Genomic DNA, 27,183 nt, shown 5'->3' on the forward strand with positions numbered 1-27,183 from the left:
TTACTCGCGGGCATGAAGAGGTCTTGTGAGCAGGGCTGGGCTGCGGCCCGGCTTCGGGCCGGGTCTTGGCCTCGTTTCGGCCTCAGGCTCGGCGCAGGTGCTCGGCCGTGGCAGGCTGCTGAACCTCCCCACTGCTGCTATGTCCCGCCGTCCCAGTGGCTCCTGGAAGATAGACTGTGAGTGCTTGACCCGGGGAAGAGCTGCTCCCCCGTGCCGGGCTTCGCAGCAGCAGCCCTCTCTCAGCCTGTCCCTGTGGTACTGTAGGCACCAGGCGGCTCTGCCAGCACAGCCTTCCTGTAGCTCACCTGTCTGGAGGACCTTGTCCCAGGTGTGTCCCTTCACGCAGATGTCCATGAGTGTGCCTCGAGTTCTCCTCGGCAAAAGATTCAGGTGCGGTGGACGTGATCCTCTTACCCTTGTTTGTGTTACCATTTTGCTGCCACGTCATGCTAATGGGCAGTATTGCCCAAACTGAGCTGAAGGGGTGAACGTGGACTCACGAAGGTTCATATGAAAAGGGACCTCCGAGGTCTCTGATCCAACCCCCTCCTCACAAGCAGGACTCCAAAGCTGGGGCAAGTTGCTCACTGCATTGCCCAAGCAATTGGTGTTATGTTTTCATGGATGAAGAGCTCCCAGCCTTCCTGGACACCTGAGCCAGTGCTGAATTATGCTTTGGGAGAAGTATTTTTGTCCAGATTATATTCTGAATTCTCTCTGTTGCAAGTTAGCCCATTGCCTCTTGTCTCAGGGAAAGTCTGACTCCATCCTCTTTATAATCACTGTATTAGATCCCATTCTTTGTCAAATTTGACTGGGAGAGGGACTGGCTGGCAATATGCCAATCTAGACCTCATTTACTTAGGAGACAAGGTTGAAAACCTTCCCTCCCCTTGCCTTTCTCTTTTCCAGGCTAAACAAATCCAGATTCCTCAGTATCCGCATTGGTCACCTCTCCAGTGATCCTGCACTGGGCTTTTTCCAGTCTGTTCACAGCTCTTCTGTGCTGGGGAGCCCAAAATGAACACAGGGTTATCAAACACAACTTTATCTGTGCCATACAGAGGGAAATAATCTCTACTCTCCACCTGTTCACCGTGCTGTCATTCGTGCAACCCTGTGTATACTGTTGGCTTTCACTGCTGCACAAGTGCATCATGGGCTGGTATGCCAGGATCTTGTGCTGCTCCTTTGCCTTTGTCTTCCAGCCTGTGCTGGTGCATTAGCCTTAGGTGTAGCTCTGACCATGAGATTATGGTGTAGCTCACCTGCTGGGAACAGGCCTTGGTGGGCATGGGTTTCACTTTAAATGATGACATATTTTTTCTTCTGTTTTCCTTTCCCTGCGCTACAGTGGTGAAGGCACAGATCCAGAGAAGAAGAGGAAATAGTCTTGAAAGAGCAGTTTAACGCACATTGGGCAGTGCCACAAAAGAGGGAGAGAGTGTAGAGAGTAGACTAGATAAGGAAGAAAAAGAGTGAAGGAATGGTTTGACAGAAACCTCACAAAGCTCAGAAAAACGAAACGTGGCTTAACATAGGACTGAGGAAGAACTGAGCCAGAGTCGCTTCAGAGCTCCACAGTGAAAGAGCAAGAAGCAGTGGCTTCAAGCTGCCATGAAGGAAGTTTCAATTGGACTGAGGGGTGGTTCACCATGGGAACACATATTTAGACAGGCTGGAAATCTTCAACCTTGGAGATACTCAGAAGATGCTTAGACAAGACCCCAGGGCTCACAGAAGGTGAGGAAAATGGAAATGGAGAATAATCGATGCAGTAAGGAAGTGCGTGAAGAAGGGACTTTAACCTTGACCTCCAGAAATCCCCTGAAGGCAGTGGAATATATGTATAAAGTATGGCAGGCCAGTGGTTAGTAGGGGTTTAAAAACTCTCATGGATAGCTGACTCCATCAGGTTGGTCTTTACAAAGAAGTTACTGTATTTGTTCACCCTCACTGGTCAGTGTTTGCCAAGCTTTTTGCAAAGTCCAAGGACAGGCTGAATATCAGTCTCTCATTTCAATGTTTAATTGGGTATTTATGGTGTTTAGGCCATAAATAAAAAATTCCCTAAGTAGATAAAATAAATTTCCTAAGTAAATGAGGCCTACGTGAGCATGCTGACTCTCTGTCCCTCCCCTGGCCATGTTTGACTGGGAAGGGGCATCTCAAACTGTTATGTTTTTAGAAGTTTTATGAAAATGGAGGGCCAGATTGGAGAGAGAGGCCTGTTAGCATCACCACAGAAGGAATGCACTCCATAATCAAGCTTCCTCCCCTGTTTGATACAATTAAATTATCCCACAGACTCAATGCTTCTGGGGTTATAAGCTCTTAAAGTCTCTATCCTGCTACATTATGCGGTTGTCTGACGAGATCATTGTTATCATTTTATTAAAAGTCCACAAATGAGAACACTAATGTAAGAAAGATCCACTGAGGACATGTTAGATATAGATACAGCTTCTGACTCACCAAGACTCTATGCTTTAGATAGCCAAAAATGGGAGGATATACAAGGGAAATATCACCATATGCTTTCCTCCTTCCTTAAACTTCCACATCTGGCTTTCCCTCCCCTCATTCTTCCCCTTCCCTTCTCATCCTCTTTCTATGAAAACTCAGATTATGCCTGGAGAATTACTTAGATTCTGTGGCCTTGCTTGGAAGGTCAGACTGCAATGTGGCACCAACCACACCACTCTTCGCTGTGGCCACTGGTACTCTTGTTGGGCTTGCACAAGGGTTTAGCTTCCCTCATGCACCGGTACATCTCTTGCCCAAGCAGACGTCTGTCCCCTCACCGATGCTGACTCCTGGAGTCGGGTTCTGGAGGCCACATTTGTAGCAGCAAAAATGGCTTTGGACCCCAGTCTCTTTCAAGTGGTGTCCTCCTGTAGACCTTCTGCAGTCTGTCTACACTTCTGACTCAAGACTGCAGAAAAAGAGGTTGCTGGGTTGGATGAAATTCTGGTGTCGGTCCTCTGTGTTCTGGAATAACTCAGGAAACAAACCTTTGACACATTCCTTTTGTGCAAAGAGTAACTTGTTTAGACTTACTTCATTCTGTAATTTACTATTGTCAGAGAAGGGTTTCAGAACTGGCATCTGCTCCTGAGATTGCCAATGCGAGTTTCTGTTTTCAGTTGCTTGAAATGTTGCTATATTTCATTTATTTGGATTAAATACTAGATCAGAACATAGTAGCTTGTTTTGAGACTCAGATCATGATGAGTACCTTTATTTTTCAGTATTGCTATTTGTTTAATAATCAGGGCAGTGCAATGCTTGGGAGGAGGAGGTGTAACTAAAAATCTTTATTTACTGTCCTGAAGATACACTGAGCTTTCATGGCACTACAGAGTTATAAGTGTGAAACTTGAAGTTCACATGAGCTCAGTGTGGCAATATGGGGATGTAGCTGCTGTTTGCTTCTGCAAATTCATTTTTATTGACTGTGTTCAAGTGGTTCGTGCAGCTTTCCCACAGACCTCAAATGGTTCTTCAAGAGCCCTTGTCAGACTTTCCTTCCAGGGCCATGTCTTCTGCAGCTGAGGACCTGAAAGATGAATCTTGTGCCTTTCTGGGCACAGTTTCCAACTGGCAGGCACCATTCAATCCTGATTGAAATGGCCACAGAAGAGGAGCAGGCTACTAGGGGCAAGAGAATGGGTAGCACTGCAGTTTAGGGTTGAACTCTGAGGGGGAGGAGTAAGATACCGGAAAAGCAAGAGTCTGAATAAAACGAAATCTGACTCAAGTCTGCAGCTGGGAATCACTGTGTCAAGTGAAGAGCACAGAGAGGATGTGGAGAGAAATAACCATGAGCAAGAGATAGAGTACAGGGGGAGAAGGTGACTGCTTGGGATAACAAGCATGGAAACGTGAATATAAGCTTTTCATTAGGAGGATGAATAGGAGGCCTTGGAGCCAGTAGGAAGCAAAGACCTGAGAGAACTGGAAAAACGGGGACTCGGTGGAGGTTGGATACGCTGTGAGAATGGTTTGCTTGAAAATAATCCCTTCTCCACCTTGTGTGGCAATCACTGCGCAAAGACACGGGTGTCAGAACCTGTTTGTCAGACCTCGCTGGCGCCGTTCGCCAGGGTTAGGGAGCTGCAGCTCAGCACGCTGACACCGTTTTGCTGCCTGAAGCAGCCTCCGGCCCCCGCCGGTCTCTGCTGCCGCCTCTCGGTGCCGCCGGGTGCCGGTCACCGCTCCGTGGTTTGGAGTAAGCCTCAGTCTCTCTAGGGACGTTTTACTCTGCGGAAACTCGGAACCATTCCTCTTCAGGCACTGGTTCACTGCTGGTGAAGCCGTGTGTGTGGTGCAGAAGGACATCCCTAGGAAGGTCATGGGGAGATCCCACACCAGTTATTCCACGGTGGGATGCCTCCAGTCAGAGCCCCTGACTGGGGTTTCTGTTTTGTATGAAGGATGGTTCATCACCTGTGCAGGCATTGTCTGTGCATAACAGTTGTGGCCGCTTGAAGCTAAATGAGGGATGTAGGGGAGGGGAGTCCAGAAGGCAGTAGGGCCTCTCTGTATGGTACAGTGCACACAGAGCCGAGTGGTCCCAAGTCCCTGTTTTCTGTGGGAGGCTGTGGGAGCTTTGCATTTAGACTTGGTGCTGGAAAGAGTAAAAGAGGACAACAGCTTCTGGTGAGATTCCCGTAGTAGAGGATGCGGAGGTGGAAACTGGTGGGTTAGACCAAGCAGATCTCAGCCAGTGCACAGGAAGGGTTTTTATTCCCATGCTTACCAAAGGCTCTGAATTTAACTACTGGCAACACATCCAGCCTGGATCACATGAGTGAGGCAGGAAATGTGGTGTGGAAGAAATCCACTAAATCCTTTTATTGGCAAAAAGGGAAACAGGTAAATCACTGCCAAGGTCTTGGTATATCACAGAATCATAGGATCACAGAATGGTTTGGGTTGGAAAGGACCTTAAAACTCATCAAATTCCAACCCCTTGCCATGGCCAGGGACACCTTCCACTAGAGTAGGTTGCTCCAAGCCCCATTCAACCTGGCCTTGAACACTGCCAGGGATGGGGCAGCCACAGCTTCTCTGGGTAGATGCAGGATATTTTACTTGCTGCTTACATATCCTTGATTCCCTCCTGATGGATTTCACTTAGATAATGTTATGTTTTCTCTTTTGATATTTCCTCACTTTGTTTTATGCACTGACTCAGTGTTTCCAGATGGGAAAGTATGGCTTTTCTTAAGAACTTGGGAAAAGCTTTCTTTCCCTCCCAGCTTCCTGGGGGAAGACAAGCCAGTCGAGCCTGTTTTAGATGGTAATGTTGTGAAAACTGGAACACTGCTGCTCTTCATGACATCTGGCAGGAAGGTTACAGCTACACAGCTCTGAGTCATCTGAAGAAGAGGTTTGTCTGCTGCAATTTGGGAAGAATAGTATGTGGTTGTGTAATTTAGGAATTTAACAGAATGCGTGTGCCTCTGAGCAGAATTATATTGCATTGGCAAACTGAATGTCATCATTTAGTAACCTTAATGGCATGATTTTGCCTCTTTTAAATTATTATTTTAATATTATTCCTGACATAGTTTCAGTGAATTGTGGAATATATTGCCTAGCTCTTTCATCTTACAGACTGTAAACCCAATACACATCTAGGCGAATGCAATCAAATGCTCTGTGTGTATCCAATGTAATTACATACATCAATATCACTGGTCTGCTGCATGAATAGTTAGCATTATGCACATAGATGTCCAGGTTACTTATTTAACTAAATTCAGCCATCTTTTTCTTAATTAATAGGTATATGTCTTCCAAAGAACTATTGCTATTCACATACACATTAATTTACCACTGCTGCAGACAAGTTGAGTTTATATGAAAACACAGAATTCCCTTGCAATGCAATGACATGCATCATTTATCAGCCCACACTCATTTTACTTCTGCCATGCCCACATTAAAATATGACTGTGACTTGCAGAGTCACTGGCAGGGTCTTTACCTTACCCAGTTTAGAAGAGAAAATGTGTCCCTGTGATTTGTTGTGTATCTTTGATCACTGTTTTCCTGATTCTCAAAATTCCAGTTAGAAACATCAAGCAGTGCTCCCAAGAGACATCAGAAGCTAGGTGACACACCGTTTTCTTTCACTATCCATTCTCAGTTTGACAAAGAAAACAGACTAGGCATGTTCTTCAAGTAAAGCCTTTATCGTGACTACAATGAAGTCAGTAATGATTCCCCTGTAGGTGTCTGTCTCCCTTGACAATATAAAGTCACTCAGCTGGGCTTTGCTAACACATTTTGCCTATGGCCTGTTGAAACTTCAGTGATTTTTTTCCTGGCTGAAACAAGCCCTGGAGTTTGCTGTGCTGGTTGTAAAGGGTAGAGCTTGTGATGGAGTTACACATACTCATTTATAGTCCAGTCCCAGCATAGCTGGTTTGTGAGGAGGAGGAGGAGGAGGAGTTTTTTAGAGTATTAGTGACAGATCTTTTAGCTTATATGGTGGTATTTTGGTCTTGGCTTGTGGGCACTGGCTGGATTAAGAGTCCTACCTGGCATAAATCTTGAAACTGCTTTCCATAAGGCTCTTAGATCTACCTTGCTCCAGGGCTCAGTCTGATGAACAGATGCTCTTACATGAAGTTTACTTGGTAAATGAAGAGGTAGTTACGAGTTCTTAGTGAAGTTCTTACCTACAGGAGTGTTCCCATAACAAAACCCAGGAAAACAATGCACCCTTACTCCTGCTGATAGCCTCAGAGAGGCACAACATTGAATAGGCCCCTATCTTTCCCTTTTTTACCCCTATAAAAAAGGGTGTCTGCAGCATTAGATGACGAGCCACGGCAGGAGCCCTGTGGCCACCAGGCTGCAGTGGCAGAGTGGGCTCGGGCAAAGTGGGCTGTGAACAGGATGATGGAACAGTTGTTTTCCATGCAAAAGCATTGGACAAGTTCTCAAGTGGATTTGCCCTTTTCTACACCCTTTGGATGTTATTCTCAGCTTTTAAGGGGGGGGGGGGGAAGCACCAGAAAACTCTGTTCCCCTCCCTTTTCCCCAAAGTCATCTGATTTCCCGATAATGCCTAACACACACAGCCCAGAGCTGTTTGCTGCCCCCGCGCAGCCTGAGCCAACGGGATTGTGCAACTGACTGGAAATCCCCCTTTCTGCAGGGAGCCGGCGAGCCGAGCATCTCAACCCAGCATCCCACAGGTAGAGGGTGCTGCGACACCGCGGATTAGAGCCTTGGGTTCGTTTGGAGGAGAGTGCACAGGAAGAAAAAAGAGAAAAGGGAAGAGAGAAGAAAACCAGACACGAACTAGGGAGAGAAGGTAAATACTGCAAGCATTAGAAATGCGAAAGGAAACTCCTCCTGAGTATCTCCGTCTGAAAGCCGGAAGAGTTAGGACAAACTGTTCCCCAGCCCCAGGATCTTGGCATAGTTTTTGAGGTGGGTGAGAGTGAAGTGTGTGTGTGTAGTTACTTGCTGTCTTAATTTGCTGTGCACCAGCACGGTTTTTGGAGACACTGGTAGTCATAAAGGGAGAATAAGAGTACCAGGGAGTACCAAGATAGAAATCAGCTCTCCATTTTGTCAGTACAGAGCCTACTGTCCCTTCTTGATGCTTGGGGTTGCTGTACGCAGGAATGAAGAGAGATCTAAACTTGCTTTTGAGGAAGAACATTGACATATTCTCCACAAGCTGGCGTTTTAGGGTCTTTGACCTGCCTAGCAGACAAGCAGAAGGACAAGCAATACTAATCAGTCACACTGTTTTTTTGTCCCAGACCATAACTCCAAAGTCCAATTCCTGAAAGATTTCCTGAAAGAAAGGAAGATTTGCTTTTTCCAGATGTGGTGAGTTATTGAATCTCCAAGGGGAACTCGGCTTTATTTAAAATGTCATGTTTTAAATCAAGTGTTTTTCCCTGTAGTACTGTACTGATTCTCAAATCTGCATGTATATAGCCCAAGTAACCTCCAGAACAAGGCAGTGAATTGAGGAATAGCACTTGAGACCCTTGTGTTCAACACCTGCAGTGTTATCAGATCTTATAGAGCTAGAGAGGAACAGAGAGCATGACTGAGGTTTACTCCTTCTGTGTGAAAGACTACAGGAGAAAGAGAAGGGCCCCTGCAGCCACAGCATTGGTTATTAAAACTCCAAAGCCAGAAGATGTGCTGCATGCTGTGTACAGCCAGAGACTGGTTTTTCCCCTAGGGACTGCATGCGTATATGGACAGAGAAAACTGCTGCAATATCATCTTCCTCTTTTCTCAGGTACCTTATCTTCTTCTGTCTCCCTGCCTGGGCTGATGCAGCCTCCATGTATGGTGAGATCTTGTCACCCAATTATCCTCAGGTGTATCCCAATGATGTGCAGGAATCTTGGGATATCCAGGTCCCTTCAGGATATGGCATTCGCCTTTACTTCACACATATGGATCTTGAACCGTCACAGAACTGCGAATATGACTTTGTGAAGGTACTATCCCCATCCTCAAGTGAGAAAAAGACAAGAAAGAGGGTTAGAATACACAACAGAAAGGCTGTGTACAAAACTTAGGGCTGGAAGAGGAGATAGACACATCCTTCCTGTTCTGAACTCCCAAGAATCCCACATGACTGAGCATATCTGCACTAGCAGTCACTAAATTGATTTGAGTTTGCCTCATACCACATGAGCATTGTCTGCCAACTGAGTGTCCTGTATATGTTCCCCTCCTCATATTTCTCCTGTATTTATAGGAAAAGCCTTCTTAGCCATCACTGACACCTCCCTATTGCAAGGCATATTCTGAGCCAGTGAACTACAGGTATAAAAAGACCATTTTCTCAGGGCATTGCTTTTCTGATTCTGAAATTATTCAGATTAATTCATGAGTGGACATAGATGGTTTAATGCAACCAGAAATTGATTGGAAATGATGAAGGTTAAAACCAGTCAAGAACTCTGTGTATGAATAGTGGGCACTCAGATAAAGTGCTGTGGTCATTGTGCTACAGTTTCCTATGATCTTAAAACTAGGAGACCCACTAGATATTCCCCACATTGTCCCACAAGGCACAGGAGATCAAGCACTTCCACACAGAAACAAGACCACCCTATCCTGCAATAGCTATGTGTGATAATGAGTAATAAGAGCAGGTGCAGCACCAGGAGACCTTGGAGAAAGATCAAGGTGGGACAGTGGGATGTGCTCTGCTAGGACGTGTAGTAACATGTCCTTCCGCAACTACCTGTTAGACTGCTCTGCAGACCATCAATGATTGGGTTTGCCATTTTGAACCATGCTGTTGATTTTTTGTAGAAGTGGGCCTGAAGAAAGGATGTTAACACATAACTTCCTGCATTAATTTGTATTGGAGAAATTAAGAGAGGTATTTCACAGCTGGAAAGTCTGTAGGAAGGAACAACCCTCAAGAATCTTACAAATGTCATGAAACTGATTAGCTAAGGGCTCTTTTCAGCTGTTCCTTGGCTGGCTGGCTCCTACCCTTGGCCAGCTTGGTGGATGACACAACATCCTTGGCTCCTCCTGCTAGCTGTGTGAGATAGTTTGCTCTGGGAGGTCTACCTGAATGTTGAGAGAAATACATGCAGTTTAGGAGCCTTTGGTTAGCCACCTGTAGGCTGAAAGATTCAAGTGTAGGTAATTACACACATTCCAGTAATGAGATAACACCTCTCTGCATTCTTCTGCAGGTCCTGTCTGGTGGCCAGGTTGAAGGTGTGCTTTGTGGACAGAAGAAACCTCGTGCCCCTGGCTCCTCAGTTGTGGAGGAATTTCATATCCCTTATAACACGTGTACTATGAGCTTCCAATCAGACTTTTCCAATGAGGAGCGTTTCACTGGTTTTGCAGCCTACTATGTTGCAGTGGGTAAGGTTAAAACAGCATCCTCAATCTCTGTAACAGCTGGGATCAGGGATAGGAAAGCTGACAGAATGGTCTTTCTTAGGAGAATGCCTTATTTAAAAGAGATCCCTGCAGACAGGAGCGCTTTCCAATATGGCCAGCATAAATACTGTCTTAGAGATACATTTTCTTTGTGATTCACCAGTGTTTGCTTCACTTTCTCATCCTCTTCTTGCCCTTAGAGCCCTCTGCTAATCTTGGCTGATTCATCTTTTCACACTTGCAGACTTGGATGAGTGCACAGATTTTGTGGAGGAACCTTGCAGTCATTACTGTAATAATTACATTGGAGGTTACTTCTGTACTTGTCCACCGGATTATTTCCTCTATGAGGATAAGAAAACATGTGGAGGTAAGTGGTCAAAAGCAAGAATTAATTTGGAGCCAAGTGGAAAGGTGCAATGTTGTGACATAGTTAATTCTGGTGACTGGGGGAAGACTGGAGATGTAGTGGAAAAGGGAAAGCTTGTCAGCTACATACGTGGACCATTTCCATTGAGAATCCTACCTGCTTTCCTTCCACACTCCTAGTGAACTGCAGTGGAAATGTCTTCACTGAGCTTTCAGGGGAGATCGCCAGCCCCAACTATCCCAACCAGTACCCAGAGAACTCACGGTGTGAGTACCAAGTGGCTCTGAGGCCAGGGTACTTTGTGGCGTTGACCATACGCAGCGGGGACTTTGATGTGGAACCAGCCGACTCAAAAGGGACTTGCCACGACAGCTTAACAGTAGGTGTGGGGCTTATGGAGGGAGTCAGGATGGTCTGAATTTCCCTTCAGTCTTCTCATAGTCAGAAGACCATGTGACTGCTTAACTGTATTTTCTGCTATGTCACTTTTTGACAGTTGAATTTCTTGGGAATACATTTGAATATGTATGTATTGCATATGTATTTAAATATCTCTCTAAATACATTTGGAATTTCTTATTTCTTCTTGGTTGTTATTTTCCCAGCTTGTCTCTGGAAAACAGCTTTTTGGTCCCTATTGTGGCAGCAGATTCCCAGGCCCTCCCGAAATCAAAACTAGGAACAACATTCTTGACATAACCTTCCAGTCAGACCACGCAGTACAGCACAAAGGCTGGAAAATACGCTACTATGCGGATCGTGAGTAAACACCTGGGAAAGCATTCCCTCTGCTGTTGAGTTAGTCTCAGGTCATATTCATGGTACAACCTGTCAACATGTTCGCAGCTGCTGGTATTGGGTAAACAGAGGATACCTGTTTACTAGGGGAAATAATCACTAGGGAGAAAGAGGTTGGGAGATGGAAGGAGAGTAAATCTTGAACCAGTTAACCGCCAATTTCAACCTATCTCTTCAAAGCTGTAAGCTGTCCCCAGAGTGTCACTCCCAACTCTGTTCTTGACCCAAAGAAGGACAGATATATCTTCAAGGACAACGTGAAGGTGACCTGTGTAGAAGGCTATGAAATTGTGAGGGTAAGTAATGTGGAAAAGCATATTTCCTCTCTGGCCCTCTCAGCATCTTCCTGATGCCATTTCCCATCACGTGTCCTGAGCACCTCTGGGACACTGCAGCATGTTGAGGACCTTCCACTGGAGTGCCTGTGTCAGATGTATTTCATGGCCAGTGATTTGCATGGATCATGTGTTCTTTTCCCTAGAAACGAGACAGCATCAGGACTTTTCACTCCAGCTGTCAGGACAATGGGGAATGGAGCAACTCCCATTTCAGCTGTGTTCGTAAGTGACCTGTCTCTGTATTATGGGAAACAGACCAGAATGGAGCCTTTAGGCTCCAAATCCACTATATCTCCAGATTAGGAGAATGCTGGAGGACTAGGATGTGAGCATGTTGAAGGGACAGAGGAAGTGAGCACTGATGGCTGTAACAAAGACCAGAGGAGCCAAGTGGTTCCCCGTAATACAGAATAATCATATTGTTGGGTGAGGATGCCCATTTGATTATATTTGATCATCTTTGTTTCTTCTCTACAGCTGTAAACTGTGGTGATCCCACTCCTATTGACAATGCTCAAGCTGTATATGTCTCTGAACTTCATGAGCCTCTGTACAAAGCTGCTTTCCGCTATGAGTGTGATGCACCTTACTATACCCTAAAAACCCAAGGGAATGGTAAGCATTACCTTTGCTACACAAACATCTTTGATCAAAGGTCTAAGACATAGCATTCGCATCATCGTGGGGCTGGGATTATATCCCATCAGGTCAAGACTGTGAAAACATTTTCATTGGTGTGGAGTTGAAAGCAGTATTTTTGGGTTGCCTTTGTGTTTAATACACCCCAATAATGTCTGCACTTGGGCTGTTGACTTTAAATGCATTAGCAAGTCCTCTCTCCTTTTGCCTGGTGTGTGAGCCATGGAGATTTCTGTCACATCTAGCACACAGTTTTGGTGGAGAAGTAAAGGACTCAAGAAATCTATTAATGAATTCCCTACAAAACAGGGGCAAAAGCACCCTGGTGGGGTTGTGTACTTCTAGGGAGATATCAGCAATGTTTATGAAGCTGTGCTTGCTTTGGAAATGAGAAGGTTAATTCATCATCTTCTACAGTAGTGCTACTTACCCTCTCTTCATCTTGACTGTATCCTTATGTCACTGCTTTTTCTTGTGTTTTCCAAGGGGTGTATCGGTGCTCAGCCAGCGGAGAATGGATAAACGAAGAGATGGGATTGAAGCTACCAAAATGTGTCCCAGGTACTACAAAAACCTATGTATGTGTTCCTGTGGCATGTGAAGACCGCTTGTTCTTTTATCTCTCTATCTTACAACTGTTAAGCCTGAACTTACAGTTGATCCTTTCTCTGTTGTTTAAATCACATTTCTGAAAGCTGTGGGCCCCAAAGAAAGATCAGATGAGGCAGCAGAAAGAAACTGGAAACAAAAGTGGTCAACATAATAAGACATCTGGTATAACAGGACTTCTTCAAGTATCAGTGTGTGTTTCTTAACCGGTTTCTGCACCTTCAAGTGTGTGTATTCTCAAGTTCAGCGCTTCAGATCTCTGTCTGCATTGCAGGTAGCAAAAAGACTGACAGGTCAAAAAGATGCCTGTCTTCAGTCCCTCCCAGGCTACACTGAGAGCTGTAGCTTCTCTTTAAATCTCTCCTACGGGTAGTGCCCAGCTGTTCACTGGGCATTACAGATGCAGCATTATAGTGAAAGGTCTTTCACTACTCTCACTGTAAGCCATAGCCTAAACCCTTCAGGTTTAATGTGCTCTTCAGTATTCAGCTACACTTGCTATGTCTAAAGGCTCAAGCAAGATCACTGTCAAGGACCTTTCCATCCCGTCTTTGCGTACTTGGGAGACATTGAGGAGGAAAGCGTGTGGGTAATACTTCTGCTCCTTCTGACTGCTGGTAGTTATGGCTGGATCTTAACTTGCATCTGAGAGGGAAAATTTTAAATCCTATGTATTCTGCATGCTGTTCAGCTTACCCACTTGGAGGAGGCAACATCCCTAGGGCTACTTGTACATGATGTTTGTTCACTGCTTCAAACCCCCAAATCCTATTTGACAAACTACAAGATCCAGCTGAAGATGATTCAACCCTCTTAAGGGCCAGCTCAACCAGTGACTTGGACTATAATAGTGCACAGTGCAAAAGACAAATGGCAACATAAAGCTCAGGGAATTTACTACCCAAGAGGAGAAAAGAATACGAAGCCAGACTCTTCTCAGTGTACATAGCAATGAAAGACAGTGACAAGCAATGAGCACAAGGTGCAGCCAAGGTAATTCTGACTGTATTTAAGGAATAATGCTCCCCCAGATTACTGGAACTGTTGCCAGAGGGGCTGGCTAATCACCACCTGTGGAGATGATCAGAAGTCACCTGTCAAAGCCTCTGAGCAACCTGGCTTTGCAGTTAGGAAGACGGGGGAAGGGCAGTTAGAGATGAACAGGTTGAACTAAAGACATAGAGAGGTACCTTCCAGCCTATATCTTTCTGTGATCGCATGAAATTCTTTATCAAACTCTGCTTCATTTAAATTGGAAGCTACCTACTCAGTCTCTTGCTGTATGACTAAGGGTTCAATGCAAACAAGGCCATGTGATAAGAAATCAGTTTCCTGTCTATGTCAAAATCACCAGACTTATTTATGCTGTTTGTGTTCACATGCTGCAGAACCTTGTAGAACATTTTACTCAAAGAATATGTAGCATCTCTGCACCCATAAGACCCACAGATAAGGTCTCCATTAAGCCACTGCTTAAGATTTTATATGCTAAAAGAGTGGAGAGTTGAAATGGTAAAACATCAGTGACAAACCTGACATCTTAACCTGAGACTATCTGGATTTCACAACATACATACACTATATATATATATATTAACGAGCAGTGTCATATTTCTCCAAACGTATCAAAATCATCCAAAGTCAATCAATCCCTTCACCTACAGGGCATAATTCAGCAAAGGAAAAATGCTACCTAGAATGCAATCAAATTGTGAGCTTTGATGTACCCAACATGGGCAGCGTGACAACTGCTTTCCAAAGCAAGAACATGAGAATTAGTATTTTCAGACTAAATTGAATGTTGATCATAGTTTTGCTTGAATTGTCTTTAATTTCTCTTTGTTTAGAGCTCTATGACATTGAATATAAACATTGGTTACTCAGAATCAAACATTCCTTGGAGGAGACAGGCAGGAGGGGACTATGGGCTTTTTAACAGTACCAAAGAACCCCTTAACTGGAACTGCTGATTCTCCCATGTGATTCCTCTCTTTTTCCTTTCAGTCTGTGGGGTGCCTAGTAATCCCATTGAAGAGAAAGCAAGGATTTTTGGAGGCACCCTTGCACAAAAGGGCAACTTTCCCTGGCAGGTGTATTTTCGTCACCCAAGAGGAAGTGGTGTACTCATCTCTGAGAGATGGGTAATGACTGCAGCTCATTTGCTGGAGGGTTATGATGACGGTTATGACAAGCCCACCATGTATGCTGGGGTAATCAATGTTGGTGGAGAATCTCTGTACCGAGAGGCAAAGCAACTGATCCCAGAGGCTTCATTCATCCATCCTGATTGGAAGAAGCAGCCCACAGAAACCAGGACTGATTTTGATAATGATATTGCTCTGCTGAAGCTGAGGGAACCTGTGAAGATGGGCCCAAACATCTCACCCCTCTGTCTTCCTGGTAAATCACCTGAGTATGAGCTGCAAGAAGGGACTCTGGGCTACATTGCTGGCTGGGGTCTAAGAGAAAGAGGAAGACTGCCCATTTATCTTTGGAAGGCCCTGATTCCTGTGGTGGACATGGATAAGTGCCGATCTGTGAAACCAGAGGGCTCTGCTGATTCCAGTGCGTACCGATTCACTGACAACATGATCTGTGCTGGTGGTGACAAGGACAGCTGTAAGGGGGATAGCGGTGGAGCCTATGCTGTCCAAGATCCTCTTAATGACAAACAGTACTATGTGGCCGGGCTGATCTCCTGGGGACCAAGATGTGGTACCTTTGGTCTCTACACCAAGGTAGTACGTTATTTGGACTGGATTACAGAGACCATGAGCAAGGATGAGAATGCAGGCACTTGGCAGGATTAGCTCTTTCTCCTTTCAGCACAGTCACCATTTCTAAACATGATGATGTTCAGGCTGGCTGTGATCCTCCTCACTCTCAATAGGTGACAGGCCTACTCATTGTATGTGCTGAGTGGAGAATCAGGGATATGTATCTCTTTCTCCCGCTGTCATTGTGCCTGGGAAGGGAAACGCTTTTTGTTCCACTCACAGCAGTGTAAGAGGAAGATGCTATTTGAGGCAAAAAGGCTCCTTCTGCTTACTCTCATTCTTTTCTATGCCATTTTGTCACACTTGGAGAATATGTAGCCATACCGCCGCCTGACAGGAAGATTTCAGAGAGGACAAGAGAGAATAACTGTTGTTTCCCAGAGTAAGTCCAGAGCCTGATTTCTGATTTATGTATTTCCTGTATTGTTTGGAATAGCTAACAGCATTAAAGAATGTCCCAACTGCCTTATGTGCAATGTTCTATTGTGAGTGTATTGCCTTTGTTCTCAGAGTAGACCTAATTCTCCTTGAAACTCCCTAAATCAAGTGTCTAGTCACATTTTGACACATTATGCAGCCAGCTTTTGTCAAGCTGTAACTTGTGCTACCTCACCTCTTTACCCAAGAGTCTCTATGAAGTTCTTTTGAGATGGTTGCATCTCACTGACCAGTCATTACCAGCAATGAGGGCTTCAGACTTCTCAATCAAGCTGAGCAGATGAGACATCTTCAAAATCCTTTCATTCACCTCTCCTCAGGGCTTTATTTTTCAAACATTATTGTGTTAGGTAAGAAATAAAGCTCACTTGGTTTAGAGAAGGCTGTGGGCCAAGGTTACCTGACATGCGTTATGGGTGTCTTCTGCTCCAGAAAGTCTTTTATCACTCACAGATATCCTTCTACTAAGATGGTCAGAGAACTAGTGCAGATGTCATATGGTGAAAGACAGGGGCAGCTGGGTTTGTTCAGCTGGAAAAGGAGGAAGCTAAGAGTGGGATCTAACTGCTATATTCAGATAACTAAAGGAGGGCTAGAGAGTACCAGAGCAACTGATACCACTCTGCTCAAGCACCTTCAGCTTTGTGTAACAAGCAATAGGTTATTTCATTGTTGGGGGAGTGACCAAGGATTTTATACTACGTTCCTGAGGACCTGTGACCCACAGGATGTTTAGTGCTTTTTACTTTTATATCTACATGTGCCAACTTTAATCTTGTATGAAGTTTTATAATCATTCCTTCTTGTTACTAAGTAGATGGACTCATCTCAGCTACCACCTTTTGAAGAGCAAAAGGAAGCGTCCATCCCAGGTAACTAGTCCAGGCTGCAGTCTTAGCCACTGTTCCTCTTGTGCAAAGAGGTGACTGTGTACTGGCAAAGCAACAATAATGTCAATGGAAGGAAGAATAACAATGGCAGTGGTGCCATTGTAACAGTATTTTATAACTACACAGTATGTCTTAGCATGGCATAAATGACACAGACATGCCCAAACCTCTGGGATTATCATGAGCAAAAGCCACTGGAAATCTTACAGATTGCTATGGCTGGATGTCAGGAACCTTCTGCTTTGGTATGTGATGGATACGTCAGCAGTGGAAATATCTCAACAAAGTACAAGTTGAGCAAAAGGAACACATTTTCAGTTCTGGAAAACGTGACCTTCACACTAAGGTAAGACATTCCCTTAGCTTCTATGAGCACAAAGCCACTCAAGCCAGCAGTGACTCTTGGTTACTCGCTGATTAACTTCAACCTTTCTGCAAAAGGAGAGGAAGACAAAGTGCTGAAATCAATGCAGGACAGCAGAAAAGAGGACTAGAAACGTGGCTGAATGGTCCAGGAATAGGTGACAGGAAAGATACTGATTTAGCTGGGATTGCTATTCCTAGGAGAGTTAAAGGAATTTTTGGCAACTCACTGGTTCTCCGAAAGGTTCCCAGGTTCCTGCAAAGCAGGATATTCTTTAAGATGGCTTCTCCAACTTACACAGGGACTGAAGAGTTGGGTATTTTGTTGTTCTTGTCGCCTGTACTCATGGGCATCCCAGAAATTCCCTGTTCTTCACAGGGAATAGTGCCTAGTTGCATAGTGCCTCATTCTCCCTTCCCTCCCCTAGGCCAGGTTTTATCCATTGCTCCTGTAGAATGGGACACTTTGTTTTTCCATGGTCTCCTTGCCTCTCAGGATCTCCTCTTGCTCATACAAATGGGAAAAATCATGATCTTGGAGATCACGAATGAGCTTATCTCAGATGTGCAGTTTCACAGGTCCCTCCCCAGGGTATATTATCTCAAAAGCAAAAGAGATACTGACACCTGAGATCTGGAGATGGATCTCACAGAAAACAGTGAGAGAAGGCAACTATGACCTTAGTGCCAGAGTTTCTCTGTGAGCTCTCAGTTCTCTCAGTGACTCACAATAAGAATGTAGGTTGTTCTGTAGTAGCAAAACTAGTCAAGACAACTCCAGAGACTACCTACAAAACAAGAGGAGTCATCTCTCTGAGTCAGCATCAGTTTAGAGCTGCTCTTGGGCAGTCAGAGCTTTATTTCATATAGTATAAGAAAACCCAATCCTCGAATTCTCATCAGTAAAGGTTCCTGGGCTCTTTTCTCCATGATACTAGTTGTTGTCTTCCATCTCTTTTGAATATGGCACCACATAGACAACTTATTTTTGCATCTCTTGAAGCCACGTGGTGTTTCAGACTGGGTAATCTAATGGTGGTTTTGTGACAGGGGAACAACTGCCATGTGCTGTTGCAGAACAGTAGGTAAAGCTCATAAGTTGCTTTTGGTGATGGGGAATATTTAGTACTTGTTAAAGACAGAAAAACCATAACACACATGATTTCTCCAGCAGTGATTTTAATATTTGTAGACTCTCACTGATGCCAGTGTACATAGGCAGACTGTACATAGCACAAAGTACCACATCCTTCAACAAAGTCTGCTCTCCTGCAACCTTCCCACACAATAGAGTACAAAAGTAGACTGCAGTAGTCTGATGATATCAGCACTTCAAACAATAACATGTTTGCTCTCGTGAGATCTCCTGATATTATTGAAGCTTCATTTGGAAGAACTAGAACATCCACAGAGGTGTCCGACAAGCTGCCAATAGTATAGAAGCTTTGGTAAGTTTTGATGGTACCACTAAGAATTCATCATGGTGGCTTTCAGAAGTGTTTATGATGAAGGTTACGTGGTCTGCATATTTGAAAAGCCTTTGGGACATCATCAGAAGCTTTAACTATGATCTGCTGTGTCTGGAAATTTATATGCTAGCAGTGATTCTTCAGCGAGTAGGGCAGCAACATCTAGAGCTTATCCTCCTTTACTATCCCTTTGATCCAGTCCAGATAGTTGATGATCTTGGTGTAGAAGCCATAACCTTCGGCACAGCCAATACCCCAAGAAACAATACCAGTAGCCACCCAGCGACCACTTTCTGTGTCTAACGCAGTGAGGACACTCCCACTATCCCCCTGGCAGGTATCCTGTTTGACTGTGAGGAAGCCAGCACAGAACATGTTCTCAGAGAAAACCATAGGTACATCACTCTTCTTACTGTCCAGCCAACTCTGACACTTCTCTCGAGCAACCGCTGGTAGGCTTACATACTTCAAATGATTTGAGATAAAGTATTTTTCCACACCAAAGCCACTCACATAGCCCATGTGCCCATCCATGTAGAATGTGGTGTTGGTAGCATCTGGGAGACAGATGGGAAGAACTGTAGGGCCCAGGGTTACTGGGTGTTTCAGCTCCAGCAGGGCTATGTCCCCATCGAAGTTGTGATCATCTTTAGGGTTGTAATCTGGATGGATAAAGATCCTGCGTACAGGGTGGTTACCCATCTTGTAGAGCTCTTCTACACTGGTGTGGCCAAGGAAGATGTTAGCCTTCTCTGCTAGCTCATCCAGGCTGGCATTCTTCCCTATAGCCCCTTTGGGGAAGATGGTGTGGGCAGCGGTCAGGATCCAGCGGTCACCCAGGAGTGCTCCCCCTCCTCGGCCATGGATGCCAGTCAGAGCCTGCCAAGGGAAGCTGCCTCTCCTTGCTGCCTTGCCGCCCAAGATGCGCTGCACTTCAGTGACAGGATGGACTGGCTTCCCACACACTGCAGAGACATGCAAGGAGATCATGATGCCCTCTGCAGCCCTGGCTTGTCTCTCTCTCTCCTACACCATCACTGTTTGACTTCACTTTAGTTTGCCTCCCTGGATAGATTTCTCTGTCCTCCCTCACTAATACCGTTATCCTCAATCCCCTCCCTGCACGTTGTCCTGGCTTTGTGCTGACAGTAACCATGAATTGGTAAACACCAGACAAAGTCAGTTCTTTACTGACCTGGCAAGCAGGCAGGGATCCTCACCCGGCCATCTCCATCCACCCAGGTTCCCTCAGGAGAGCAGGTGAAGTTCTCTGCAGGATGAGGGGGAAATGAATGAGACTCGGGTCTGCAGAAGTGGAGTGGGAAGGAAGGATAGGATAGGATAGGATAGGATAGGACAATTTTTAAGAGGTTTCTCTCTCCAAGGTATCCCACATATTGTACTCAGCCTTTCCACCCCAAAGCACCCTTTCCCAGAAGAAGCTACTATTCCCATCTGTCTGGGTTAACATGTACATTTCAAAGCACCTCAGCTTCAGGGGACCCATAAAGCTCAGCACTGCTTCTGTAGAATAAAAGTCTGAAGAGACATCTCAGTGGGGTTTTACCTTTACTCAGTCCATACGCTTACAGAGCACAATTTGACCTTATTTAGCCCAAAGGAGGGAGAGAAGTAGACACACATTTTAGATTCAAGTTTCTGGTATCTGTAGGTTGCAGAGAGTAGAACAAAGTGGTTTGTTCCAGAGACAGCAAAACGATGAGTCAGTTACTGCACATGCTGAGTATCTATCCCTGAGGCTATACCGCAGGTCAGCTAACTCTCATGCCACCTCTCAACACAAATTCCACTACCTCCAACATTCGCTTTTCTTAGAAAGGTCGTGCTGGTGACTAAAAATAATTTCTATTCTTTTTATCTTACACTGCAGTAAATGCTTCCAAGAAACTGTTTGCTGTTCCCTTTCTAAACTGACTGTACCGTGATGACTCCCTATCAGAATTAGCTGGTGCTGACATTTACTTGCTCCTGGGCTTGTGCTTCTTTTCTGATGAGACTGAGCTCTATCTCTTTATGAAAGAGTTAAACTCAGATGCAAGAACAGTCGAATTCAGCATCAGTAGCAACTTAAAGAACTCCTTAGCTGCTTGCTCCTGGCCCCAGTGCTAGCACGTCACCTCTCATGTATGCTGCACCACTGGATGTTCAGGCAATCATATCCAGGAACTGGTTCAGCTTCAAAACCTATTTTTTTTGTGTGTGTGAAGGCTTAAATGAACAGACAAGGCAAGGAGATCATGAACTTCTTATACTGCTTTTGTAACCAAAGCTCCCGTGTCATCAAATCATGTCTTGAGTACAAAAAGAAAGCATATGAGAGTGTCTTTGCATATTTGTAGCAACTGGGACTGCTGTGCTGAGATTTCAGAGTTTGGGTGATTCCCAGACACTTATGCCTCAAATTCCAGTGAAAGAATGAAATACACTCGAGAAGAATAAATCATGATTATGGATGAAAGAATAAGACCTTCTGCAAAAGTTAAGGAGAGCATGGAGTAGGGATGTGATGAAGTTCTTTACTGTGAGGGTGGTGAGGCACTGGAATGTGTTGCCCAGGGAAGAGGTGAATGCTCCCTCCCTGGCAGAGTCCAGGGCCAGGCTGGATGGAGTCTTGGGTGACATGGTGTAGTGTGAGGTGTCCCTGCCCATGGCAGGGTGTTGGAACTGGATGATCTTAACGTCCTTTCCAACCCAAACCATTCAGTGATTCTAAATCTGGGAATGAAGCAAGCTGGGAATAGGCCGAAAGAACAAGCCTCAGGAGCTATGTTGCAGAGCCAAAGAAAGCCTGGCGAGCCTTCACAGGAGGAAAGCATGAGCTGTAAGCCTGGGGAGCACAGACAATTCTAACTGGAAACCCTGAGTGGGCTTTTCATGCACAGACTTCAGTGTCTGTATGAGATTAGGACTTACCACCGCCTGGTCCGGTGACCATGTGGTAATACGGCTCATTGCATCGGTACCTGATCACTGCCTGGTAGCTGTTGTCTGCAGGTTTGTTAGCATAGCTGAATGCCCCGTTGGTCAGAGCTGGGGGGTTGCCACAGTTCACAACTACAGAAAAGGAAAAGAAAGCAAGAGCTGAATCTAAGACACTGTAAGGCTCCACTAGGATTGTGGCCTGGATGTGAAGGACCAGTTAGTACAGCGGGCAGAGAGAGTGTGTTCCAAAATCCCAGGACTGGAGCTTTTGCTTTTAGATGTTACAACATTATAGCAGTTTTTGGGGTGATATTTTATGTGGGTTTGTAAGGGTTTGTAACATTCCTGTTATTGCAAGAGTAAAAATATAATGCAAGGCAACAGTGGACCCCCACAGGTCCTTTCAACCGGCACATCCATGAGTGTATGGCCACAGACAAATTGAGTCATAGAGGCTGAAAAACCACAGCAGGGGGCATAATCCCCATTCTCAGCTCACTCACTTTCACAGTGGGGCATGGATTGATGCCATGTCCCATCAGCCTGGCAGACAGCCGTGAAGGACAGCAGCTTTTGGTTGCCCTGTGTGGGAGAGAAAAACATCTCTGTTGATGTTACGGCCTTACATTCCCTTCCCAACATTACAGTGTTATTCTATCTTGCCATCTTTTCACTGCTGTCCAATGGCTGCCTTCTGCAGCCTGTTCCGGTCCCCTCCCTTTTCTGCCTTCTCTCTATCCTGTGTTTGCCACAGGCTACACGTTCTTTGAAACTGGCAAAGATACCAGCAGCCATGAAAACATGACAAGTCTGGGCACTACTCAGTCCTGGCAATAGATGGCAAGGGAGGCAGGTAACCTCTTCTGCTTCAAGGCTGATTTCACATCCTCCAAAAGAGGTATTCTTGCTTGCCAATGTTTCCTGGGATCTTTGTCTCTCATCTTAAGACAGGGCTTTGTGAAACAGTAACTGCATAAGGAAGGGAGCTAGGGAAGGAGAAATCTCTGGAAGAAAGTGGATAGAAGCAAGGAAGAAACTGAAATTGCAAGAGATTGCCACGAGTGAAATCATCTCCGAAGAAAGCTTTACTGAAAGGGAAAATGTTACACAAACTGAGCAGAAGCCAGAATAGGGCTGAAGGGAGTGGAGAAGGGATCTCACCTTCATCAGGTTATACCCAGTCTTGCAGCTGACAATGAAATAGTCCTGAAATTGATAGAGAGGCTGCAGGTCTCTGATGATGGTAAACTGATCCTGCGGGACAGGCTGTGGGCACCGTATTTCTGACGGAGAATGGGACAAAGGATGCGAGTATTAACAAATGCTGCAGAGGGGCTGTAGTAGCCTCTGGGAAGGAATGCCTTACTCTCTGAGGTGTAGTGGATCTTCCAGCCACGGCTGAACCCTGACTCATCAGTGAGGAAGAGTATGTCCACCTCATTGCTGTTGGTTTCAATGCTACCGGGTGACTCCTTGCCACAGAATTCACCAATTTCTCTCCCCCGTGCTTGGATCTGATGAGGAAAACACGTATGACAAGGACAGAAACACACATGCTCCAGCAGCCCTATTGCAATAGAGATCAAGTTTGACAGTGACAGATCAGAACAAAGGGCTGACCTACCACAAGACCTGCTTCTCCCTTACCATGAGAATCTGAGCTATCAAGGCTTTCAAACCCCGAGATTAAAACAAAGGGAGATAAAACTGGAAGAGGGATTACTTTTCTGGCTCCGCTCGTAGGGGCCTGTGACCCAGAGCCTCTAACCTCAGGACAATGACAATTTAGCACTGAGGGAGGGACAAGGGAAGACATCGATCCTTCCTTCCTGTCATGGAGACCTTAAAGCAGCTTTCCAGTATCATAAGGGGTCTGTAAGAAACCTGGAGAGGGGCTTTTTGCAAGGGGAAGTAGGGACAGGACAAGGGGAATGGCTTTAACCTGACAGAGGGGAGACTGAGATGAGCTCTCAAGCAGAAGCTCTTCCCTGTGAGGGTGCTGAGGCGCTGGCACAGGGTGCCCAGAGAAGCTGTGGCTGCCCCATCCCTGGCAGTGTTCAAGGCCAGGCTGGACAGGGCTTGGAGCAAGCTGGTCTCATGGAAGTTGTCCCTGCCCATGGCAGGGGGTTGGAACTGTATGAGCTTTAAGCTCCCTTCCAACACAAACCGGTCTGGGATTCCATGATTCATGCTGGGACATTCTCCTCGTGCTATTTCTCATTCAAATAGTGGTGTCCAAACAATTCCTGTCCAGGACTGGCAGGGGGGTTGGAAGTAGAGTTTGCCAATCTCCAGTACCTTGAGCTGGTCATAAGGACAGTGGACTTGCTGGTGGTCATCAATCTCAAAAGGTTCCAAGAACTTCAGGATGATGGACAAGCCCTTTTCCAGGCGGATGCTGTAGTTACACCTGAGGTCTTCAGGATAGGGCTGGGGGTACTCAGGGCTGCTCAGGTACCCAGCTGCCTCTGTGAACAACTCACTGCTGCACTCCACTGGTGTCAAGGAAGAAAGCAGAGGTCACATTGTGGAGCTGTGTGTTCTGCAGCCCTGTCAATGCTCCCTAAGGTAATTCTCCCACCCCTCCTGGTTGCTTCCCTGGAACCCTCTGATCTTTCAGCGTTTCAGTTTACCTCTGCAGGAGTGGCGGTCACTCTGAAGCTGGTAGCCAGGCCGGCAGGAACAGAAGTAGCCACCCACATAGTTGTGGCAGAAGTGCTGGCACTGAGGCCTTTCATCTTTCTCAGCAGCATTGTTAGGGTCACATTCATTAAGATCTGAAGACACGGGAGATGCAGGGACAGGGGGAGGAAAGTGTTAAACGTCTCTGCTGTACACTGAAAGTACAGAGATCCACATCCTTGCTTACGGCTTCTCTTTATTTGCCTGACAGGGAGCAAAACTGGTTGGAGCCACACAGGCTTCTTTCTGCATGCTGAGGGTACTTGCCTACTTACCCACAGCTTGGTAATAGGCCAGGAAGCCCTTGTAGGGAATCACTGTGCCATTGTCTTCATTGGAGAAATCCGAATGAAATGCCAGATGCATCCTGTTCCCCTTAGATACAAACTCCTTTCTTCCTGGGTGATTGCCTGTGGTTGACCCAAGCTGGCCACAGTATCGGCCCAAGTCCTTCTTGTCTGCTTTGATCTGTCAAGGTTAAGGGGAAATCACTGTAATCTCGTAAGATTCAGTCTGCTCCAAGCATCACTATTACCCAGCCATGAGCTGCCAGTACCTGCTCCACCCATTTCTATCTTTAATTCCTTCCCTTTCCTTTGTGGGAAGCATGAGAGGAGCTCTGGTGAGTGAAGACCCATTGTGTGTGGTGGCCGCCAGATTCCCATCTCCAGCCACCCCTTGGTCCAGGTACCTGTGCACATACCTTAACATAGTCATAGAAGCAGGACTCGGATGGCTCCAGGTCAAAATATCTGAAGGTCAGCTTCACCACATATCCTTTTGGGACGTGGATATTCCAGATGCTGATGTTGTTGTTGGGATATGGCTTGGGATAATCGGGGGATCTGATCTCCCCAAAAAGCTTTGCTGGGAATGGACTGGAACTGATCACTTCAAGAAACAGGAAGGCCCACAGGAGAAAAGGAATGTGCCTGTGAACATGGCAAGAAAATTATGACACTGCACAGAATTAGGTCATCCAGCATCAGGGGAAACTTCACAGGTGACTCGTGCACTGTCTAATGGAATCCAAACATGGGAGGCCCAGCTGCAAGTCCAGCTCCTGACTTGGGTCACTCGGGAACAAGGAGGACAAGCTGAAATGAAGACACCAGCACTACCCAGGCTCCAGCAAGCCATTGTGTCACCCAGCCAAAAAGATTCATCAACCCAGGAAGCAGTTTGAAGGAGCACAGCCGAATTCCCTGAGCAGTCATGCGCTGGGTCCCATAGAACCATGGGAGGTTTGGTTCCCTGGGGCTCTGGGCCAGTGGGTCGTTTCTGGCTGTTGCTGGTTTAGGATCTTTGCCCCATGCGTTTGGTAAGGATCTGAAGATCTCAAGCTCTGTTTGCTGAGGAGCGATCCTGCAGTGCCTCCTGAGCCGCCCGCTACTCAGCCATGCCTCCATCTCTCTTAACAGTTGGGACTCATTTTCTTTCCCATCCTGCACATCTCCCCTCTCCCTCTCTGGGGAATGGGACTATCAGTGTCCCTCCAAAACACGCTCACTGCCCAGATCTTACGAAAGACATCAGCCAGGAAGATCCTTCTTCCTCGACCCTCCATAGGTTCTAGCAAAGCTTTCATGGAGGGACAGTGAGTGCCAGCTCAGTCCCATCGCCCTCTCCTCCTTCCTGGAAGGGTCCAAGCCCCCGTTTCCTCCCCGCAAAGAAGCGGCCGTGCTTCCCCCGTCCCCAGATGCCCCCACTCACACGTCCATGCGCTCGCCGGCCGTGCGCGCTCCCCGCTCGTCCTGCCCGCGGCCCCGGCCGGAGCTCCGCAGCGGCGGTCAGCGGGAAGCCGGTGCGGGCGGTGCGAAGAGGCGGAGGGAGGGCAGAGCGAGCCCTGCCGCGAACAGCCCGGGACCTGCTGCCCCCTGCTGCCCAGCGCTCTGCCCGCGCACACCGGCTCCGCGGGGCGCTTGCGGAGCTGTCACGTCCCGATGTGCCGCTCCTGGGCGACGAGGAGGAAGAACAATTGCTAAAAACCCTTCCGAGGTTCGGTCTCCAAACCGGCAGCTGCTCGGAGTTTGCTCCCCAGGAGAGATGACCCGCCCGGGAAGTGTGTCCCTCCCCTCCGCTCCTTCTGGGAAGTTCTGTGGTGCAGGAGACCAGGAGGTTTAGTCTTAACAAATTCATTAAGGTCAAGTTTTCTCTGTCCTGGCTTGCTGAGGAGCACTGCAGAGGCTTTTTGTGATGGGAACCGGGAGCTTCTTCAGGGAAATCCAGAAACCTCAGACATTTGAGGTGGGTATTTTGGAAATGAATAAACCTTTAAGCTGACAGAGGGGAGATTTGGGTTAGACATTAGGAAATAATTTTTCCCTGTGAGGGTGCTGAGGCGCTGGCACAGGGTGCCCAGAGAAGCTGTGGCTGCCCCATCCCTGGCAGTGTTCAAGGCCAGGTTGGACAGGGCTTGGAGCAACCTGCTCTAGTGGAAGGTGTCCCTGCCTGTGGCAGGGGACTGGAACTGGATGAGCTTTAAGCTGCCTTCCAGCACAAACCAGTCTGGGATCCTATAATTAAGACTTCTGAGAACAAGTCCCTTTCCAAGGAACCTTCTTGCTCTTCCTTCTGCAAGCATTTTTAGGAGAAACAAGGTAGATAGATAAGGCCTTCAGTATTCAATGGGGAAATCAGATAAAAACAGCAACTTGCAAACACATTTCAGGCTTTTATCAACATAGTGCCCAAGATATATTGTGTGCCACCAGCTTCGGGAAGTTTAAAATGCCTTAGCTTCAGACTTCGGTGTAAGACGTAAACCCACCATTTTAGTGTTTTCTTTTTAGAATTATGGGTGGCTTCAGAGAAATAAGTAAGTTTCTTGCATTGAAATCATGGGAAATAATTCATAGCTACACAAAACATGTTGAATGAAGATGAAAATAGTGTTAAAAAGAATGCAGACATCATCTTTGGGATGTTTATGGCAGTGTACTAGAGAACCTGCTTATTGAG

The 27,183-nt window shown here is 46.2% G+C and overlaps 2 protein-coding genes across 3 annotated transcripts; one reads left to right on the top strand and one right to left on the bottom strand.

Moving 5' to 3' along the window:
• The first annotated feature begins 7,289 nt into the window (after positions 1 to 7,289).
• C1S (complement C1s) lies at positions 7,290 to 15,902 on the top strand. Of its 2 annotated transcripts, XM_057415910.1 has the most exons (12): positions 7,290 to 7,452; positions 7,791 to 7,860; positions 8,285 to 8,489; positions 9,711 to 9,888; positions 10,151 to 10,276; positions 10,456 to 10,655; positions 10,882 to 11,035; positions 11,255 to 11,370; positions 11,556 to 11,634; positions 11,890 to 12,027; positions 12,538 to 12,612; positions 14,665 to 15,902. In XM_057415910.1, the coding sequence occupies exons 2-12, from the start codon at positions 7,856 to 7,858 to the stop codon at positions 15,468 to 15,470; spliced, it is 2,082 nt and encodes a 693-aa protein (XP_057271893.1). In that variant the 5' UTR covers positions 7,290 to 7,452; positions 7,791 to 7,855; the 3' UTR covers positions 15,471 to 15,902. The 2 variants fall into 2 exon arrangements, with proteins under 2 accessions (XP_057271893.1, XP_057271895.1); XM_057415912.1 differs by lacking the exon at positions 8,285 to 8,489.
• A 2,388-nt stretch (positions 15,903 to 18,290) lies between these two features.
• Positions 18,291 to 26,076, bottom strand: C1R (complement C1r). The gene is made up of 11 exons (XM_057415909.1): positions 25,936 to 26,076; positions 24,926 to 25,154; positions 24,498 to 24,690; positions 24,174 to 24,317; positions 23,839 to 24,035; positions 22,907 to 23,054; positions 22,702 to 22,823; positions 22,044 to 22,122; positions 21,532 to 21,672; positions 19,793 to 19,867; positions 18,291 to 19,562 (listed from the first exon to the last, which is right to left on the bottom strand). The coding sequence occupies exons 1-11, from the start codon at positions 25,941 to 25,943 to the stop codon at positions 18,760 to 18,762; spliced, it is 2,139 nt and encodes a 712-aa protein (XP_057271892.1). The 5' UTR covers positions 25,944 to 26,076; the 3' UTR covers positions 18,291 to 18,759.
• Between the last annotated feature and the right edge of the window lie 1,107 nt (positions 26,077 to 27,183).

Source organism: Pezoporus wallicus, unplaced genomic scaffold (genome assembly GCF_028554395.1).
Source record: "Pezoporus wallicus isolate ANWC-B61680 ecotype Strahan unplaced genomic scaffold, APGP_CSIRO_Pwel_v1 contig_6814, whole genome shotgun sequence".
Taxonomy (NCBI): domain Eukaryota; kingdom Metazoa; phylum Chordata; class Aves; order Psittaciformes; family Psittacidae; genus Pezoporus; species Pezoporus wallicus.

Excerpts from the sequence above, each read along its gene's own strand:
- C1S (XM_057415910.1), top strand. Across the intron at positions 8,490-9,710 it reads GCGAATATGACTTTGTGAAG|GTCCTGTCTGGTGGCCAGGT; the intron begins GTACTATCCCCA and ends ATTCTTCTGCAG. Across the intron at positions 11,036-11,254 it reads AATACGCTACTATGCGGATC|CTGTAAGCTGTCCCCAGAGT; the intron begins GTGAGTAAACAC and ends ATCTCTTCAAAG.
- C1R (XM_057415909.1), bottom strand. Across the intron at positions 24,691-24,925 it reads GCTTCTATGACTATGTTAAG|ATCAAAGCAGACAAGAAGGA; the intron begins GTATGTGCACAG and ends TAACCTTGACAG. Across the intron at positions 22,123-22,701 it reads CTGGGTATAACCTGATGAAG|GGCAACCAAAAGCTGCTGTC; the intron begins GTGAGATCCCTT and ends TCTCCCACACAG.